The 20279-nt window shown below is 49.4% G+C and overlaps 1 protein-coding gene across 1 annotated transcript; it reads left to right on the forward strand.

Moving 5' to 3' along the window:
• The first annotated feature begins 10400 nt into the window (after positions 1-10400).
• On the forward strand, positions 10401-20040 carry Tubb6 (tubulin, beta 6 class V). The gene is made up of 4 exons (NM_001025675.1): positions 10401-10488; positions 10965-11073; positions 12557-12667; positions 18598-20040. Exons 1-4 carry the CDS (start codon positions 10432-10434, stop codon positions 19662-19664), a joined length of 1344 nt encoding a protein of 447 aa, NP_001020846.1. The 5' UTR covers positions 10401-10431; the 3' UTR covers positions 19665-20040.
• The last annotated feature ends 239 nt before the right edge of the window (positions 20041-20279 follow it).

The raw sequence follows: 20279 nt of genomic DNA on the forward strand, positions 1-20279 counted from the left end.
TCAGGAATGTTCACAACCATGTATCACAGAGGGAAAACTGAGGCTTGGAGGTTGTGAGGTTGTAGAGATAGTTAGGGGTCTCTTAAGGAATAATCTCAGTGTTCTCTCACCTTGATCAGGCCTCTTCTACCAAGCCACACTACAGACCTGAGTTGGTTTTGGGAAAGCCACTGGCTGCAGTCCTGTGTGAACGCCACTCCTCCACATGCACTACCTCGCTCAGAAACACTGCTACCTTCCAGAGTTAGCAGGTCTCAGAAACAGGTAGCAGGCCTCTTCTGTCACAGGCTGGGTTTGCTGCAGTCCCTGTCTACACATTGTGTGACTTCCCCTGGAGAGGTGCACAGAAGTGTCTGCTTCCTCCAGGGAAGATACCAAGAGACCAGAGAAATTACCTCATCTAGGTCCAGCTTGCTGAACCGGTGAGTTTATTGGGGTTACTTAGGGGAACATGGGTAACTTCAGGCAACTAACTACATCATCAAAAAAGCCCCAGTTCAGCATGGTACAACTCACTTGAGGCCTGCCCCCCGCAATAACTTAATGTTACTACAAGACTCAGCTGCAGGGGAGTCCACCTGGAGGAAATTGCTGGCCTCTCAGGCAAGGGTCTCCTGACCCTCACCCCTTCTACAAAAGGGTGAGCCCTTACCTCCCAAAGGGGGAGTGCGGGCTCCTCTCATTGCTCTAATTTGAGAATGGCAACAGCTATGCCATTCTGAAGGGCATCCATCCCCATCATATACTACACGGATGTGTGCCTCTGCTTTCTTGGAAACAGAGGAAAGAGGGGCTTAGGAAAGATGGGGGTCAGAGGAAACAAAGGTTCAGTAAGAGGAGACAACTCAAGGCAGTGGCTGTGCCAATGTCAGGAGCTAACAAGAGTGCACCTCCTACCTCCTCCATGAACCTTGCTGAGAGTAGATTTTAAAGCGTAGTTTTCCTTAGAAGAATGTCACATGTAGTAATGCATATTAATTGACTTAATTTGATCAGTTTATGATGTATACATATATCAAGGCAAACAAAATACGTGAGAGATAAATACACAACATACACATATATATATACATATACATATGTATATATATATATACATACATATACTAAGCCTATTGTCAATTAGAAAAATAAGCGGTGTTATGTTTTGTTTTGTTTTAGAAATCCCTTTAAACTAGAATTGGCACACAAGGGTACAGCTCTGTGGTAGCACAAGCCCAGCATACCTGAGGCTCCGGTTTTGTCCTTAGTACTGCAAAAAAGCAAACTAAGGATGAAAGAAAGCTGGGTGTGGAGGCCCTGCTCGTAATCCCAGCACCCAGAGAGCTCAGCCAGGAGGATCTTGAGTTTGAGGCTGGGCTGAGACCAGGCAGCTGTGGGGGTTGGAGGGAGCACCATCTTTGACTGTGTTAGCCTCGGCAGATGCCCATTAGTCACAGGATGTGACCAGGAACGACTCAGAGGTCATCTGGCTTTGTTCACAGGCTGATGGGGAAACTGGTGCTCTCTACACCCAGAATGTCCAGAATCCAGGACAAAAGGGACGCAAACTTCTGAACTCCTTTTCCGTGTTTGGCAGACTCACATGAGACCTCCTCAGGTACAGACCAGAAATACATCCTAATTGAACCTCCCAAACATGTGTGGACTCTCTTGTATAGAGAGATATGCACATAGGATCTTGTTTGTCTCCTGTCCTGGGCAAAAGTATTCTGATGAGGGAGTCAGGGGAGCTGTGGCCTGTTCCCCAAGCATAACATTGTCCAAATGACCTGGGAGATGGTGGTGTGTGCCTTCAATCCCAGCATTCAGGAGGCAGAGGCAGGCAGATCTCTGTGCTTGAGGCCGGCTTGGTGTACTGAACAAGTTCCAAGACAGCCAGGGCTACATAAAGAAACTCTGTCTCAAAAGAAGCAGACCAAACCAAACCAAAACAACAACAACAAAAACCAAACCAAACAAACAAACAAAATAAAAACCACTGTCCAAAATGAACCCAAACTTAAGACTCAGGGGTGTGGAGTGGGAGTGTACTGCTTACCCTTGGCTGTGCAGTGAAGCCCCTACACAGACCATCACTAACAAAGGCTGAGACAGACACCATGACACTGAGCTTGTCCAGAGCCAGAGAGTGCAGAGCTGTCCAAGAGTTGACAGCCACTGCCTGTGTCCACCGACAAGGTGGATCCTGCCCAGGGTCTTAGGCTCAGGCAGGCTGATAAAAGCCCTTGGGTACCACAGGCACATAAAGGGCCGGTCTAGCAGCTACTAGAATGGGGTTTTCATTAGATACAATGTTTCAAAGATACCTTAAGATGTTCCTGTCCCTTGTACTTCCCTGGGTATTTCCTGTAGTTACAGTCAAAATTATCGTGACTATTAGCTGGGCATGGTAGTGCAGGGCTTCAATCCCGGCACTTGGGAGCAGAGGCAGGCCGATCTCTGTGAGTTTGAGGCCAGCCTGATCTATAAAGTGAATTCCACAGCTAGGGTTACACAGAGAAACTCCATCTCAAAAAATCAAAATAATAAAAAAGTAAAATAATTATTATGACTATAATTTACTGTGGTTGACAATGTTTTCCAAATAAGAATTCCTGGCCGCTGGTGCCTCTTGCCACCTGTCCTGACCACCTCCATATGCCCTGCCTCTCCATATTGAATCCTCTATCTTATCCCCACAGTGTCTCCCATGTTTTCTATAATTTCTTTCTTTTTTTATACAATTCATGCATATTATTCTTTTTTCTTTTTCAGTAGATCTCCAGCATGTGAATTGTAGTTGGTTAAAGTCCTTGTCAGTCAGAGAGTTTTAACATCTGGCTACAGCGCTTAATCCCGAGATCTTACCAATTCTATGACCTATTTTGGTTGTCCTGGACCCAGTTGGGGAGCCCTCCAGGCTGTGCTCTCATAGCTTCTTCACATGATGGCTGTGCCTCTCTGTCCTCAACTCTTCTCAGGCCTGGTGTCTCTCCTCTCCTCCACATTCTCCCAGCATGACAGACCTCTTCCTTTTTCTTCCTCCCAGTCTCAAGCCCAGGAATCCTAAACCCCCGTCTCTGCCTGCCCTCTGCAGCTATTGGCTGTTGACATCTTTATTTACTAATCGGAACCAACTAGGGGCAGGCTCCCAGAAGTTACACGCAGACCCTCTCATGTAAGCAGTTTTATAATTAGCATTCATAATACAAACAGCTCTAATCTCTCCAACCCACTGAGCCATCTCCTCAGCTTTAGGTCTTCTTCTTCTTCCTCTTCTTCTTCTTCTTCTTCTTCTTCTTCTTCTTCTTCTTCTTCTTCTTCTTCTTCTTCTTCTTCTTCCTCCTCCTCCTCCTCCTCCTCCTCCTCCTCCTCCTCCTCCACCTTCTTCTTTCTCCCCTCCTCCCCCTCCTCCCCCTTCTCCTCCTCTTCTTTCTCTTCCTCCACCTCTTCCTCTTCCTCATCTTTCTCCTCCTCTTCTTCTTCCTTCTCCTCCTCCTCCTCTTTTCTTTCACTCTTGTTTATGGAGTTGAGGTAAGTGACATCAGTGTCCTGGAAGGATCATGCATCTTGCCTTAGTGTGGGAGTTGGAGTTAATCTGACCCGGTGTGGGTTTTAGCCCCATGGCTAGTTACCTCTGCCTCCTGAGTGCTGGGCTTAAAGGTATGGATTACTCACCCAGGTTTACTGATAGTTTTTTTTTTAATATTTTTTGAATATCGAAGCCAAGAGGCAGACAGATCTCTGAGAGTTTCAGGCCAGTCAGAGTGACATGACGAGGTCCTGTCTCAAAAAAGAGCTTTAATGAGCTCCAACTCACTTACATCTGCTCATCTGAAGGATCAATGTGATGGTTATTAGTACAGGCACAGATCAGTATTCCAACCCCACATGTCTATCTTTGAACATTTTTACCTCTTAGAAGGAAACCACTCCTTAGAAATCCATTCACTCTCCCTCCCTCCCTAGACATGACAAACATTATTCCACTCTGCAATTTCACTGGAGTGGAATCTCACAACCTCTACACAGCATGCTTTTCCCAGTTTACCCACCTCAGTGCACACACCACTTCTCCATTCTTTTTTTTTTTTTGGTTCTTTTTTTCGGAGCTGGGGACCGAACCCAGGGCCTTGCGCTTCCTAGGCAAGCGCTCTACCACTGAGCTAAATCCCCAACCCCCCACTTCTCCATTCTTGTTTCCAAGTGGTGTTCTACCTTATGCGAGAGGGTATCCTGTGTGGTTCCTACTCCAGCCTCAGCTTTCATGCCCTTACATGACTCTATCCATGGTACTCCGTTAACCTCAGATAAAGGCTCTGAACAAACCCCAGTCTATTCACGAGGTCCTGTCCCACTCCTGATTAGGTTGGCTGAGCCTGGGCCTGAACCTGAGACTTTGATTTCTCAGATTTCCAGTTCTTTCTTCCAGAGCAGTGATGTTCCTCCTGGCCCCCATGGGCCTGCTCCTACCCCAATAGTGTGGTCCTTCCTGGGTATACCTACAGCAGGAAGGGATGCTCTGGTCCACATCCTACCCACTTTATCTGGAAGGAAGCCCCTAAAGCAGGGACTGCCATGAGTTTCTTCATGTTCTGGGCCTTCCAGGAACCCTGAACAGGTCCCATGAAATTGTTCAAAGAACCTCTTAGAGTTTTAGCTACCATTCATAATCATTCCTTTTTGTTGTTGTTGTTGTTGTTTGTTTGTTTCTGGTTGGTTGGTTGGTTGGTTGGGGTTTTGTTTGTTTGTTTGTTTGCTTTTGTTTTTGTTTTTGTTTGATTGATCTCTCCCTACCTTGCCATAAGTGAAGCATCTTGTTCTCTCTCTGGGGGTGGCCTGACCACACCACTTGGAACTCAGTGCAAACTCCTCCACACCCACCAGATTGCTACTGCTGCCTTCTTTCCAGCCTGTGGTGCTCTTGGACACACCTACTCAGTCTAGGGTCTGCCTCAGGCATCACTGTAGTCCCAGAGCCAAGGGCAGTTCATGGTGTGCAGTAGACACAGTAATGTGTGCAGTTTTAAGAGAGAATTTTAAAGGAGAAATAAATCAGTGGTTTCTAGCCAAGGATGAACATTTCTTAATACTTAGCTCACTATGCTGGAGACACAGAAGCTCTATCCAGCATGGCTGGGCGGTTTAGTTCCCATGTGATAGAAGGTCTGTCTTAGTTAGGGTTACTATTGCTGTGATGAAACAAACACCATGAACAAAAGCAACTTGGGGAGGAACTGTTTTGTTTGGCTTACAAATCTTGAATCACAATCTACTGAGGGAATCCAAGACAGGAACTCAAACAGGGCAGGAACCCGAGGGCAGGAGCCGATGCAGAGGCCATGGAGGGGTGCTGCTTACTGGCTTACTCCTTATGGCTTGCTCAGCCTGCTTTCTTAGAGAACCCAGGACCACCAGCCCAGAGGTGGCACCACCCACAATGGACTGGGCCCTCCCACATCAATCACTAATTAAGAAAGGCCTGCCTACAGCCCAGTCTGATGGAGGCATTTTCTCAATTGAAGTTCCCTCCTCTCAAATGTCTTGTGTCAAGTCGACATAAACCCAACAAACATAGATTTTGAAATAAATAATCAAGATGGAGAAAAGGAATAACACAGTGATGAGGGTTCCACACTTGCCACAGTTTAAGCAAATTATAATCTCAGTCTCCATTATTGTCTGAAAGGAAAGATGTCTGAGATACCCAGGAGTTGAAAGCCCCATGAACAGTTTTGACTTAATGACCTAACTAACCCAGAGGAACCGGGACCTTGGAGAAGTGGTCCAGGAGCCAGGGTGGAGACAGGAGGTGCTAGGCTGGTGTGGTAGAACCAGCAGCATCCCCCTGCAGTTCAGACAGGCCCTTCATGCTTCCTACAAAACAAATGGTTGTCCTGTGTGGTGGGTCTCTAACCACTGCCTTTGAAGGGACTACTGGCTCAGGAAGGGGTACCATTTGAAGAACAGGACCTAATGTCTACCTAATATGCAAGGTACTGAGCAGAGCTGCCAAGCAAAGGCAAGTCAGTCAGGCACAGGGCTTCAATACCCTTTGGTGTCTAACCCCATCCAGCAAATGATGCAGAATATTGTATCAGAAAATTCCAAATTCCAGCCTGGCCTTCCTGAGTGTCATGAGGGGCAGGCTTATCAAGTGTGAAGATAGGTCATGCTACATGAAACAGAAATGGTTTCCTGGGGTCTGGGGCTGCAGCATAGTCTAGAGCAGTGAGCACATTGGGTAGGCAGCCCAAGGGCTCTTATCTGGGTCAACGGCAGCAGTGGTTCTGACTCGGACCCTGGCCTGCTGCCTGGGGGTTGAGGACACGCATATGATGGGCAAGTTTCTAACTGTCCAGTTATCCTGGACTCTGCAGATTTGGGGAGGAGAACTGTGATGCGCTCAGTCCAAGGAGTGGCACTATTAGAGGGTGTGGCCCTGTTGGAGTAGGTGTGTCACTGTGGGTGTGGGCTATAAGACCCTCATCCTAGCTGTCTAAAAGTCAGTATTCTGCTAGCAGCCTTCAGATGAAGATGTAGAACTCTCAGCTCCTCCTGCACCATGCCTGCCTGGACACTGCCCTGCTCCCACCTTGATGATATTAGACTGAACATATGAACCTGTAAGCCAGCCCCAATGAAATGTTATAAGAGTTGCCTTGGGCGGGGCGGGGGGGGGGCTGAAGAGATGGCTCAGTGGTTAAGAGTACTGACTGCTCTTCCAGAGGTCCTGAGTTCAAATCCCAGCAACCACATGGTGGCTCACAACCATCTGTAATGGGATCCAATACCCTCTTCTGGTGTATCTGAAGACAGCTACAGTGAGTGTGCTTACATATAATAAATAAATATACCTTAAAAAAAAAAAAAAGAGGGGTTGGGGATTTGGCTCAGTGGTAGAGTGCTTGCCTAGCAACTGCAAGGCCCTGGGTTCGGTCCCCAGCTCCGAAAAAAAGAAAAAAGAAAAAAGAAAAAAAAAAAAAAGAATTGCCTTGGTCATGGTGTCTGTTCACAGCAGTAAAACCCTAAGACAGGGACCTACCTGTACTCTGTTTCTGCCACCACCCAGCTATCGAAAAGGTTATTCACAGTGCAGCTACTGGGCACTGTTTTGTCTAATTTGCAATGTATAGACAAGACGCCTGAGACATCTGAGGCAAGTCACGAGCCTGTGATAACAATATGGCTGCTTCCCTGCAGCAGAAAACCCATTCTGTGTTTTATTGTCTCCCAGAGCATCCTGCAGTGTTCTGGGCTCCTCATCTGTGAGCCTCTTCTATTCCCTCAGCTCGTGAGCACCGTGGTCTGGTTGGTTTTTAAAAAAATGTTTTAGTTCCTTTACATGAAGTAATTGGAACCAGGAAATGCTTTTACAATGATCTGGACACAGTCCACCAGCCTGTCTCTGGCCAACAGCCTTGAAATGGGCCATATCTATGTCCACACACACTGGAAATAACCCCCAGGCCTTTTTCTTTTCACTTTTAAAAAAAGATTTATTTCTTTATTTTATATATAAGTATACTGTAGCTGTCTTCAGACACACCAGAAGAGGGCATCAGATCTCATTACAGATGGTTGTGAGCCACCATGTGTTTGCTGGGATTTGAACTCTCTTAACCACGGAGCCGGAGCCGGAGCCAGCTCTCCAGCCCCACCCCACTTCCAGGCCTTTTAAATACAAAGCACATGCTCTGCTTAAGCTAAGCTCCCCCAGTACCCTGGGCAGGCCTCAGACCTAGGGTAGAGACTTTCATCCAGTTGTTAGCAAGGATGATGGGGTCTAAGCTGTCCCCCATTTTTCTCACCTGCTAGAACACCTACTAGGACTATGATAATCCCATGAATTCCAGACAAAAACATCCAGCAATAGGTCTCATTATTTTCTTACCCTCTCCCACCACAGTGTAAGGGGCAGGCGGGAGGAGGAGACCTCCAGAAACTTCCTTAAGATATGTTATTCCTTAATGAATCCTTATCTTCCTGGTAGAGTTCCTGGAGCTGCTCTGGCACCCACTTTCTAGCCCAACAGGAAACTATAGGCTCAGATCACAGCCTCAGGACCACCTGGTAGAAATGGTCGCCTCGGAAGAAGTGGGAGGTGTCCTTTAAACTGCTCAAGACTGAGGAGGAAGAGCGGAGCCCCGGGAACTGCACAACTCCTCTATGGCCTCCTCCTACCCTAGACTCCGCTCTGAGCAGAAGGAAAGGGTAGCATTTACTGGGAGTCACTAATTACATTGAGCGAGGGCCAGAGAGAGCTCTTACACTGGGGAGGCTGCTGAGACAGCTGAATGTCCCGTATGGGGAGCTGGGTAGGTTCAGGCTCATGGTTCCCGGGCACCTGGGTAAGGTGGTGGCCTCTTCCCAGCTTCTCCAGGAATATTACTGGAGAGCTCTGCACGGGGAGGTCCCGGAGACCATAAGAAGGCAGGAGAACAGCGCTGGAGTGGTGGAGGTGGGAGGGAGAAGATCCCAACAATACCCAAATTTGGAAACATTTGAAAAGCTCTAGAAGAAAACTGTTTTTGGATGTCTTTTGCCCTCTTTCAAAGGCAGGTAGATATATTGTCTCAGGGTCAACATCCACACACACAATGCTGGGCCCTCCCCCATCATTGCTAATTAAGAAAATGTCTTACAGCTGGATCTTATAGGAGTCTCTTCTCAATTGGGCTTTTCTCCTTTCAGGTGACTCTAGCCAGGAAACACAGGTTCACCCACATTTGTGTTCTCTCTCTCTCTCTCTCTCTCTCTCTCTCTCTCTCTCTCTCTCTCTCTCTCACACACACACACACACACACACACACACACACACACACACACACACACAACCCAAGTTTGTCTCAAATGTATTTCTAGCCTAGATCAGTCCTAACCTCTGAGCACGGGGAATACTGGAGATCTGACGCAGGGCTTCTCGCATGCATACAGGCAAACACTACCAACGGAGCACTTCCCCAGCTCCACACTACGGTGTTGTTAGTTTTCGCAGATCTAAAAAGAAACCACTGCTACAAATTACCGATCGTGATCTTGCTGCTTCCTCATTTTTGTGTGGCATTTCTGCCTGGCTTGGGGTCAGGAGGACACAGGAGGTCCTGACAGGAAGCGTTTTGAGAACACCTGGGAATCTCTGACGGCTGCACAGACTACAGGTGGCAAAGAATCCTGGCACCTGAGAGCCAGTCAGGTGTCTCCAGGACAAGCCTTTCATTTTACAAACAAGGAAGGTGAAGCCTGGAGTGTTACCACCAGAACCGAAAAGCAAGTCGTTTCAGTTAGGGCTCGTTCCTCTCAGGGTCCCTAAGGATACACTGATTTTCACCTGTTGGTCTTTTCCCCTGGCATTGGACCGGACCCTTGCCAGATGAGCCTCCGATGGGATTCCAGAGCATTCTAGGCTCCCTGGTGTCAGGACATGCCTACCATCCCTGCTGGTGACTAGTCCTTGTGGGTTAAGTAAGGGCATCTGCGGAACAAGAAGAGGCTGCCTGCTGGAGGGGCCGGGGACAGCCTCCTAGGTTGGAATGCCCAGCAGTGGCAAAGTTGCTGAGGCCAAGAACAGACCGGGAGCCATCATACAAGAAACTTGGGGCCTTGGGCATCAGAGTCGTAGCCTCCTAGGTTGGAATGCCCAGCAGTGGCAAAGTTGCTGAGGCCAAGAACAGACCGGGAGCCATCATACAAGAAACTTGGGGCCTTGGGCATCAGAGTCGTAAGGCACTCCCGCATCTCTGAGGGGCCCCTTGCCCCTGCTGAGACTGATTACTTTCCTCTTGGTCCTCTCTCTCCAGCAGCACCGCGCCTGTGTATTGCCCCTCCCTCAGAACAGTGCTCAGTTTTGTTTTGCTTTCTTTCAAAAGTTGAGGGGGTGAGTGAGGGTGGGAGCGAGTCCTGTCGTTGGGAGGCCGCGTGGATGAGGGTGTTGCTAGCCAAACGCAGAGGTGGAGTCACTTTATAGACGGGGCTGAGAGGTAAAGCGGTGCAAGCTAAACACGCGTGTCTTGGGTAGAGCTACAACCAAAAGAATCCACATCGGGTCCGAAAGGTCGCCTTCCACCCGCAGGGTTATGGGTGGCTCTCTCAGCTCTCTTGGAGAGTTGTAACTCACCCGATGACAGGTGACCAATACCCTGGGTACTAATAGCACCGTGATGCAGTGAGAGTCTAGGGCTTCCCTCCTCTCTTCGGGAGTCCCCGCCAGTCCATCCTGCTCCCCCTAGTCCGACGGACAGGGTTCCAGCAGTCAGGACCGCGAGCCTGGCTTGGGATCCGCCCGCTAGCCTTTGGGAGGGGGCGGGGACTGCCAGCGGGACAGCCAGCTGCCATTGGAGGGGAAGGCGAGGGCGGAGGGCCGAGCGGGGTCGAGTCCCGGGAGCGCGCGGCGGGCCGCAGTCACGCCTCAGTCGGGAGAGCCAGCGCCCGAGCGCAAACGCGCCCGCCATGAGGGAGATTGTGCACATCCAGGCGGGCCAGTGTGGGAACCAGATCGGTACCAAGGTGGGTCCCGGCGAGCGTTTCCACCCACGGGTGGGCAGTTAGTGTCGCCGCTTTCGGAGGACCCCGCCTTGCTCCTCCGAGCCCGGCTGACCGTGCGCACTCCTGGGAGAGCAAGCCCCGGAGAGCCCACCCTGTGTCCCCGCGGGCAGACCCGGAGATCCGGCCCAGAGAGTGGGCCAGCTGGCCCTCGGGATCCGGCTCCAAGTGGGCCACCGGTCCCAGCCGTGTGTTCTAGAGGGTGCGCCCCGGAGCTCGGACTCGGAGAGCGGGCCAGCGGTCCCGAAGGGCGCGCCCTCGAGAACTGGCCCCGGGGACTGAACCCCAGGTTCAGGGGGCTGACTCAGGGTTCCGACCCAGGACTCTGAGACCCAGGGGAGCTGGCTCTGGAGAGCGGGTCACAGGTCCCGGTGCGGGTGGCGGGGACTTCTCAGGCTCCGGGTCTGACTCTCTCTATCCCTTCGCCGTCCCCTCGCAAGTTTTGGGAAGTGATCAGCGATGAGCACGGCATCGACCCGGCCGGAGGCTACGTGGGCGACTCGGCGCTGCAGCTGGAGAGGATCAGCGTCTACTACAATGAGTCATCCTGTGAGTCGCGCGGCTTCGGGCTGTCTCCCCCAACCCCCGCCTCCGGCGCCGGCACCTGGCCTTTCCCGGCTGCCTCTCGGGCTTGCCCTGACAGGACCCGACCGTACCCTGCCGGGACCCCGGGCTGGATCCGAAGGGGGGAGGCTCGCGGGGTGCGGTCTTGGCGCCGGGAGAATTTGTTCAGGGAAAAGTTAGGGCGGGATGGAGCTGGATGCCCGGCCACTCCCTCACTCCCCCTGGAGCGGGAAACCCGCCCTAGGTCTGTTCAAACTGTGGGATCCGGCCTATCCCGAAGGCTCGAACCAAACCATCCGTTGAGGTTGTGAAATAACCTCATCGCTCCCAGGCCCTCTTTTTAAGCTTTGAAAGAATAGAGCGGCGGAAACGAATGGAATGGGGTTTTTAAAGGGCGTCTTTTATTAAGGATGCTTAGCTAAAAGTTTGAGAAACACTTGCTTAAGTGATTTTTTTTTTCCTGGTCTTTCACCTGAAGTTATATTCATTGGACGCCAAAACTGTAGGCGGCTCTGATAATTAATGGGGAGATTAGTAAAATTCTAGACTCTGGCTAATCCCAGTTTGGGAATAATAGCGCCTCTGTGCTCTGAAGGCTACTTTAAGACAGGGCAAGTTTTATTATAAGAGTGTGACACACACCTCACGAACCAACGAAATCGCAGGACGCAGAGAGAACACTCAGAATGGCAGACGTTCCCACTGAATGACACTGAAAGTGTGCAAAGACACTCTGGAGTCACCAGTTACTTCCCACCTGTTCACCCAGAACCGGGAAGGGCGGTAGAAATGAATCATGGGATATTGCTCATCTAAGGAGACCTGAAACACATGGAAGCTTTAGGCAGCTCTTAAGAGACACTCCAGCGTTCACTTCCTCTTATTCACTGGGCGACATTTTGTTGACCCTTTCCTCAACTTGGTTCTGGGCAGAGCCAAGCAGGATGTGGTGGAACTCGCTGTAAAGCCTGTCCTCACCGGATGGGAATTAAAGCTTGCCCTGGTGTCATGTGGTGCTACACGGCACATTTTCTACTCAAACGAGTGAAGAGCTCATTCGAGTTTGAAGACGAGGGACTCGGCGCCCCTGGGCCGGCGCCTGGGAGCTGCTCAGAGAGCTTAGGTACCTGTATGTACACCATTATCTGTAGGGCAGGTGCCCAAAAGCAAACGGAAGGCCACGCTGCTGCCACAAATCTTACTTATTTCTCTGCAGCTAGAGGAGTGCAGCGGTCTAATAGGAGTGTTGGAGGTGAGCTGGAAAATCCAGTGGACACGAAGTAGGCCGTAGTGTTGATTTCCCACTAGTCCTGCCTTTTTGGCTTAGTAGTTATGATAGAGAAACTCACAGTACCCTCTCTGAAAAGACACGGGTCATCCCTGCCAGTCCGCTCTGGCCTAGTGGGACTTGCTGAGTCGATTTTTCCAGAAACCTGGAAGTAACTCTGGTGGGCTTTTCCCCCTCCAGCTAAGAAGTACGTACCCAGGGCTGCCCTGGTGGACTTGGAGCCCGGCACCATGGACAGCGTGAGGTCTGGGCCTTTTGGGCAGCTCTTCCGGCCTGACAACTTCATCTTCGGTAGGTTCCACCTGCTCGCCTGCGTTTCTTGTTTCATTTTTATGTGTTTGTTGTGGTACCAGGGGTTGAATTGGGGTGGTCCACTTGTGGCACTTTGTAGATGATAAAAAAGATTTCAGATTTGGAGCACGGCACAGCATTCCTAACCTGTAAATTCAAAATGCTACAAATCTGAAATCTTTTTATGCATTATGTAGCTGAGGATGACTGTGAACTGAGCCTCCTGCCTCAAACTCTCATGCGTCGGGATTATAGACGCTGGCCTCCATGCCTGGTTTCTGCTGTGTATGCATAAAGCAAGTGGGTTTCCATGCCTGGTTTGTGCTGCATGGGTATATTTTTGATTGTGAGGCTAGCTTTAAATGGCTGAGCCATCTCTTCAGCCCATATGTGCATAGGTATAAATGCACACACACACACACACACACACACACACACACACACACACATATATATGATCCCTGATACCTCAGAACCCCAGTGTACACCTATAATCCCAGTGGCAGGGGAGATGAAGCCAGGATACCTGGGATACCTGAGGTTTACTCAGCCAATCAGAGAGTTCCAGTTAATCCAGAGACCCTGTTAATGGAGGAAGGCTCTCTGGCCTCCTCTCATGCATGTGTTCACACACAGACTAATGGTCTGGGAGGGGTGGCATGGGCCTGAAATCCTAGCACATCAGATTTGGAGGTAGAAAGTTTGGGAGTTCAACGCCAGGCTGGGCTATGTGAGATCCTGTCTCAAATGAGCCAGCAGAAGAATACTGTGAGAACTGAATATTGAGCTCAGATCTCCAGTTCTCACAGAACAAGCCTAGTATCCCACACACACTTGTAATGAAAGCTCCAAGGAAAGTAGAGACAGGAGGATTGCTGGGAATAGAGAGGAAACAAAACAGGCCCCAGATTTGCAGAGAATGATAGAGAAGTCCTGAAAGCTGTCTCTGTCTTCTGGGCATGTATGCGCTCAGACATGGACATACATACACTCACAAACATAGGTCCATGCAGAAATCTTTTTTAAAATAGAAGATGAACATATTGTCCCACATAGGGTTTTTTTCCTGACTTTAATTTCAGAGTCGACTCTCAAAAGTCAAATATTTAAGAAGTCTTGGTCAGTTTTCCCACTGGATAAGTACCACCACAGCACAGTTTACCTCTGCCTCTACCTGAACTTGATATTCGAATGTTCTGAGAACTCAAACCACTGAGCCTGAGCTTTACCAGGAATGGGGTGTGGCTCAGGGGCAGAGCATGTGTTCAGGATATAGAAAGTCCTGGGTTTGATCCCAGGACCACAAAAAACAAGCCAAGGAAAAAAGTTCACTCAGTAGGAATCATAAAAAACAACCCTGAAAGTGGCTGTTCTGTGTGTAAAGTGTCCACACCCAAGTATCTACACTGAAAAGAGAAACTGAGCCCTGTAACAAAAGGCTCACCCCAGAGAAACCCGAACAGATCAAGCCTAGTATCCCACACACACTTGTAATTGAAGTGACCCAATGCTGACCTCACAAATGTAAGAAAATGGCATTAGGGGGGCTAGGGAGATGGCATAGTCATCTCGGTTAGTAAAGAGCTTGCTGGACAGACATGAGGTCTACGTTCAATCCCCAGCATCCAGTTTAAAAAAAAGTTGGGTACTTTGTGTGTTCCCCTGGAGATGGGGGCCCTGGTACTTTTTTCCTTGGCCAGCCAGTGTACCTGAACCAGCCAGCTCCAGGTTCAGTGAGAGCTTGTCCAATAAAGAAGGAGGAGGAGGAGGAGAAGGTGGGGGTAGCAATTGTCAGCCTCTCACTTGTATACTGTACACACATACACAGGTACATATGTATATGCACACATGCAGAAGAAAATAGCATTTGGCATTTAAAGCTGTCCCTAAAATTTCTTGTACCTTTATGCATTCTCTTTCCCTTTTAAATATTTTTAAAAAGGCAGTACACAGGAATACATACTTAGGAAAATATTTATTCCATGTGTCCTAGTGCTCTGTTCCCATGCACACCAGAAGGAATCGGATACCGTTATTGATGGCTGTGAGCCACCATGTGGTTGCTGGGAATTGAACTCGGGTTCTCTGGAAGAGCAGCCAGTGCGCTCTTAACTGCTGAGCCATCTTGCCACCCTCCCTTTTAAATATCTATAGAGAGAGATAGCTATAGATATAAATATAGATAGATATAGATATATGTAGATATATAGATATAAATATAGATAGGGTCTCACTGTGTAACTCTGGCTGACCTGGAACTTGAATATACTACCATACTCAGTCTTTTTTTTTTTTTTAAATTCTATTTGTGTGGTGTATGGCAACAGGTAGGAGAGTGTGTGTGTGTGTGTGTGTGTGTGTGTGTGTGTGTGCCCACAAAGGTCAGAAGGTGTTAAGTCCTTGGAGCTGGGGCTTCTAGGCGCTCATGAGCACCTGAAGTAGGTATGGGGAACTGAACCTGGGTCTCTGGAAGAGCAACGGCAGGTGTTCTTAACCACTGAGCTACCTCTGCAGCCGCCACCCACTCCCAGTTACGAATTAATTACATGGGGCGGTATAATTAAAGGTGGTGAATGCCTTTAATCCTAGCACTCAGGAGGCAGAGGCAGGTGGATCTCTATGAAGTTTGAGGCCAGCCAGGTCTACAGAGCGAGCTCCAGGCAGCCAAGGGTAGACACAGAGAAACCCTATCCTGGAAAAGAAAAAAATAAAAAAATAAAAAATGTATTTATTTGAAGTTACCGCTGACTGGTGGATGGCTCATCTCAGCTGGTTCACAGCCTTCAGCCAGCTTTGGTAAATTAAAACAGCGTTGTCAAGCAGAGCTTAGTGAGTGGACCAACGTGAGTAAGGGCCCTTCCTCAACAACAGAAGACTGAATCAGGAAGCCGGCGTCATCTCAGTTCTGGATAGAGTTTGAAATGGCGACCACCTTTTGTCCCAGCACAGAAGCAGGTGAAACTCTACGAGTTCAAGGCCAGCCTAGTCTACCTATTGACTTCCAGGATAGCCAGGGCTACATAGAGAGACCCTGTTTCAGACCAGACAGAGAGAGAGAGAGAGAGAGGAAGGAGAGAGGTGATTGCATTAGTAATATATAATTTTAAAAGTGAGAGTTCCCAATGATGTGATCATACTCTCATCTGTAATTGCTGGTCATCACATGGCACCCCTGCCAAGAAGACAGGGAAAGAAGCTAAGCCCCTTTGTGGGTTCATAGTTTTCCTTCAGATGAGCGACTCGCTGAGGAGCCAGGGAGCACGGGGAGCTGGCAGACTTAATTCTTCACCCGGTGTGAGTTGGAGGAACACCAGAGGGAGGGTTGTGAGGAAAGCCTAGGCGTCTGCAGTGTGCCTGCCAAGCTTCAGGTTTGCAGCCCGTGTTTAACAAGCCGGAGTCACTGATTAATGGCCAAATGCACTGTGTGGATGTTCAACTTATGACCCCCAGATAATTTAAGCAGGGATGATCTGTTGCTAGGAGACAATGGCAAAATATTTTTTCAAAAAGTCACCAGCTTCCTTCTTTTGTCAAGCGTAGAGAATACTTCGGAGCTAATCCGTGCTTCGGGTTGCGAGGGATCTGAGTTGCTGGCATAAACTGGAGTTCAGTGTCACTGGAATACTTAAAGCTTGAGCAAGCTTCATTTAAGGTTCTGTCTTGCCTTCAGCTGCCCTCTACGCTTTCTGCGCTTTTAATGAATGTTTCTAGCTCTGACCGTGCGTGCAGTCCTTCTGTGAAGAAGTGTTGGTTCCACATGCAGTTCCCAGTACAAGGTCAAACCTGAGTTCCGAGTTGACCTCAGGGTTTGTTCCTCTCACTGCCTGGCTTGGGGTCTAGCCTGGCTGATGCCTGCTGAGTTGTGTGGGAAGGGGTAGACATGGGTCTGTGAGTGCTTAAGAAGGACAATGACAATCTGTGCTGGCTAGTGCTTGGTCAACTTGACTGATAAGAGCTAGAGGCTTTTGGGATGAGAAAGAAAGAAAAGAAAAGAGAAGAAAACCGATTGCATTAATGATATGTAATTTTAAAAGGTGAGAGTTCCCAATGACATGATCAGTTGAGAAAATACCCCATCACATTGGCCTGTAGGCAAGCCAGTCTGATGACATTTCCTTCTTTCCTCCCCTTCCCTTCCCTTCCCTTCCCTCCCCTTCCCTCCCCTTCCCTCCCCTTCCCTCCCCTTCCCTCCCTTCTTTCTTTGCTTTCTCCTCCATCTTTTCATCCTTGTCCTCCTCTTCTTCCTCTTCTTTTCTGGTGGTTGTTGCTGTGTGTGACAGGGTGTCTCTGTGTAGTTCCAGCTGTCCTGGAACTCCCTCTGTAGGCCAAGCTGGCCTTGTACTTGCAGAAACCTGCCTACAACTGGGATCAGAGGCATGCACCACCACCCAGCCAGTGGGACATTTTCTTGATTAATGATTGACGTGGGAGGGTCCAGCCCATTGTGGGCGGTGCCAGCCCTGGGCAGGTGGTCCTGGGTTCTGTAAGAAAGCAGGCTGAGCAAGCCAGTAAACAACACCCCTTCATGGTCTGTGCATCAGCTCCTGCCTTGAGTACCAGCCCTGGCTTCTTTCCATGATGGACTTAAACCAAAAGGTGAAACAACTCTCCTCTCCAAGTTGCCTTTTGGTCACGGTGTTTTATCGAAGCTGTAGAAACCCAAGACATCATCTGAGAGACAGCCAGGCTTCACCAAGTAGCACAGCTGGACAGAATGGAAGAGAGGCCCATCTTAAACAAGGTTAGGCCAGGGAAAAGCAAAGCAAGAAAATGGCTACCTCAGAGGCTAGAGGGACCAGTGTCTATCAGATGTGCTGTAGTCATGGAGTGGGCATCTGCCCAGACCACCATGGAGCGATGATCTTGGTACCTCCCTGTACACAGAGAGACAAAAATGGCAGGACCAAGAGTCTGAGCACCCTCCTGAGGCTGGCAAGAGGGAGGTCACTCTGGTCATGCGGGGTGCCCACTCAAAATCCACCTTTTAATATTGAAAGGTGATTGGGGCTGGGGATTTAGCTCAGTGGTAGAGCGCTTACCTAGGAAGCGCAAGGCCCTGGGTTCGGTCCCCAGCTCCGAAAAAAAAGAACCAAAAAAAAAAAATATTGAAAGGTGATTAATGTTTTCATCACTGAGTGAAATCAGAGTGTCTTCACGTGGCATGAGTGTGTAACAGCGAATTGCTGTCTTGAGAAGGAAGTAAGTGTGTGTTCCTTTATCTAAACACTCTTGAAGCCGGGGAGTGTTGAAACAGTTGCATGTCTCCAGGGAGCTTCGTTGCAGACCCGATTGGGAACATGAATTGTATCATACACTTTAGACATAGAACCTGAAGGCAGTCCATGCACTGTTGTCAGAGTTTCTGCCTTTGTTAGACCTTTCACATGAGGTCAGGTTTGAAACTTCCCATTGTGGCATCAGATCAAAGCTCAGAAAGTTTGGGTTTTGAAGTGTTTTTGGATTAGTACAAAGTTTAGAAAGCTCAGAACCATGATGTATACATTGTATCCTCTTTGAACCATGAACCGTGTGCCAAAATTATTTAAAAATAAGGTCTGAGCCTGGCCTGGTGGGGCTACATGAGTTTGAGGCCAGCCTGGGCTATATAGGCAGACTGACTCAAAACAAAAAGAAATGACATTACCAGGTCGAGACACATGTACCTTAAAATTTTGTATTGTTTAATATAATGTCCTAAGGTTGATTCCAGGTTCAGGGCCTCAGTGAATTAAGTGCACTCTTTTAGTGAGCAGGACCCCAGATTTATAGTTAGCCTCTGAGGAGGTCCCTGCTCATTTGCTGTCTAGGCACGGTGATGGGTACCTGTTACAGCCTGATTCCTGTTCCTTTGCTCCAGTCTCTCACTAAAAAAAATATGGTTGGAGAAATGAGGTCACTGATAACCCCCTTGGACTCTTCCTGCCTTACAGGACAGACGGGTGCCGGGAACAACTGGGCCAAGGGCCACTACACGGAGGGCGCGGAGCTGGTGGACTCGGTGCTGGATGTGGTGCGCAAGGAGTGTGAGCACTGCGACTGCCTGCAGGGCTTCCAGCTCACTCACTCGCTGGGCGGTGGCACGGGCTCGGGCATGGGCACGCTGCTCATCAGCAAGATCCGAGAGGAGTACCCAGACCGCATCATGAACACCTTCAGCGTCATGCCGTCTCCCAAGGTCTCAGACACCGTGGTGGAACCCTACAATGCCACACTGTCGGTGCACCAGCTGGTGGAGAACACCGATGAGACCTACTGCATCGACAATGAGGCCCTCTACGACATCTGCTTCCGCACGCTCAAGCTGACCACACCCACTTACGGGGACCTCAACCACTTGGTATCTGCTACCATGAGTGGTGTCACCACATCACTGCGTTTCCCTGGCCAACTCAATGCCGACCTGCGCAAGCTGGCTGTGAACATGGTGCCCTTCCCGCGCCTGCATTTCTTCATGCCCGGATTCGCCCCGCTCACAGCCCGGGGTAGTCAGCAGTACCGTGCCCTGACAGTGCCTGAGCTCACACAGCAGATGTTCGATGCCAAGAACATGATGGCTGCCTGTGACCCACGCCATGGCCGCTACCTGACCGTCGCCACTGTCTTCCGGGGCCCCATGTCCATGAAGGAGGTGGACGAGCAGATGCTGGCCATCCAGAACAAGAACAGCAGCTACTTTGTGGAGTGGATTCCCAACAACGTGAAGGTAGCCGTGTGTGACATCCCACCACGGGGCCTGAAGATGGCCTCCACCTTCATAGGCAATAGCACTGCCATCCAGGAGCTATTCAAGCGCATCTCAGAGCAGTTCTCAGCCATGTTCCGCCGCAAGGCCTTCCTGCACTGGTTCACCGGCGAGGGCATGGATGAGATGGAGTTCACCGAGGCCGAGAGCAACATGAATGACCTGGTGTCCGAGTACCAGCAGTACCAGGACGCCACAGTCAACGATGGGGAAGAGGCTTTTGAAGATGAGGATGAAGAAGAGATCAACGAATAGGGGCCGTAAGATGCTACAGTGCATATCTACTTAGCCCTGATGGTGTGCCAATGGTGCCCTGGTCTGTCACAGGCCCCTCTCAAACCAAATGTACCACACTGTTCCCCAGGTTACCTGGACAGAGAACTTTATCAGAGAATTGGCAGTCCCAGCAGCCCAGGGAGACTTTATATAGGAACACTGCAAGCTAAGTACGGGGCCATACAGGGCTAAAGAAAGTGACCACCCCCGGCCCCATCAGAGTTAGCGGGGGAGTTAGAATAAGGATTTGTTTTTCATCCTTGGTGATAAAAACTGAAGCCACACCGTGCTGCCTTAATTGAATACATAATATGGAACTTGATGACAATCCATTCATAATAAAATGCTAAACCTGCCCATTGGTCTCTTGAATTTCATCAAAATATGTGTGATATGTAGGTCTCATTCTTCAGATACCTGTTTTGTGAGGTACCAGACCATTACATCTGTCCTGGAAATAGCTGTTTGGAGTAGGCCTTGCTGTGGGTCAGGCTTCGATTGCTACCCATTCCTGTGCAGAAGAGGGAAAGGGTGAGGTGGGTACCACTGACATTGCCCACGTGCAAACTTGGTGTCATTTTCCCAGGACAAGAG

The sequence above is a fragment of the Rattus norvegicus genome, chromosome 18, assembly GCF_036323735.1.
Source record: "Rattus norvegicus strain BN/NHsdMcwi chromosome 18, GRCr8, whole genome shotgun sequence".
Taxonomy (NCBI): domain Eukaryota; kingdom Metazoa; phylum Chordata; class Mammalia; order Rodentia; family Muridae; genus Rattus; species Rattus norvegicus.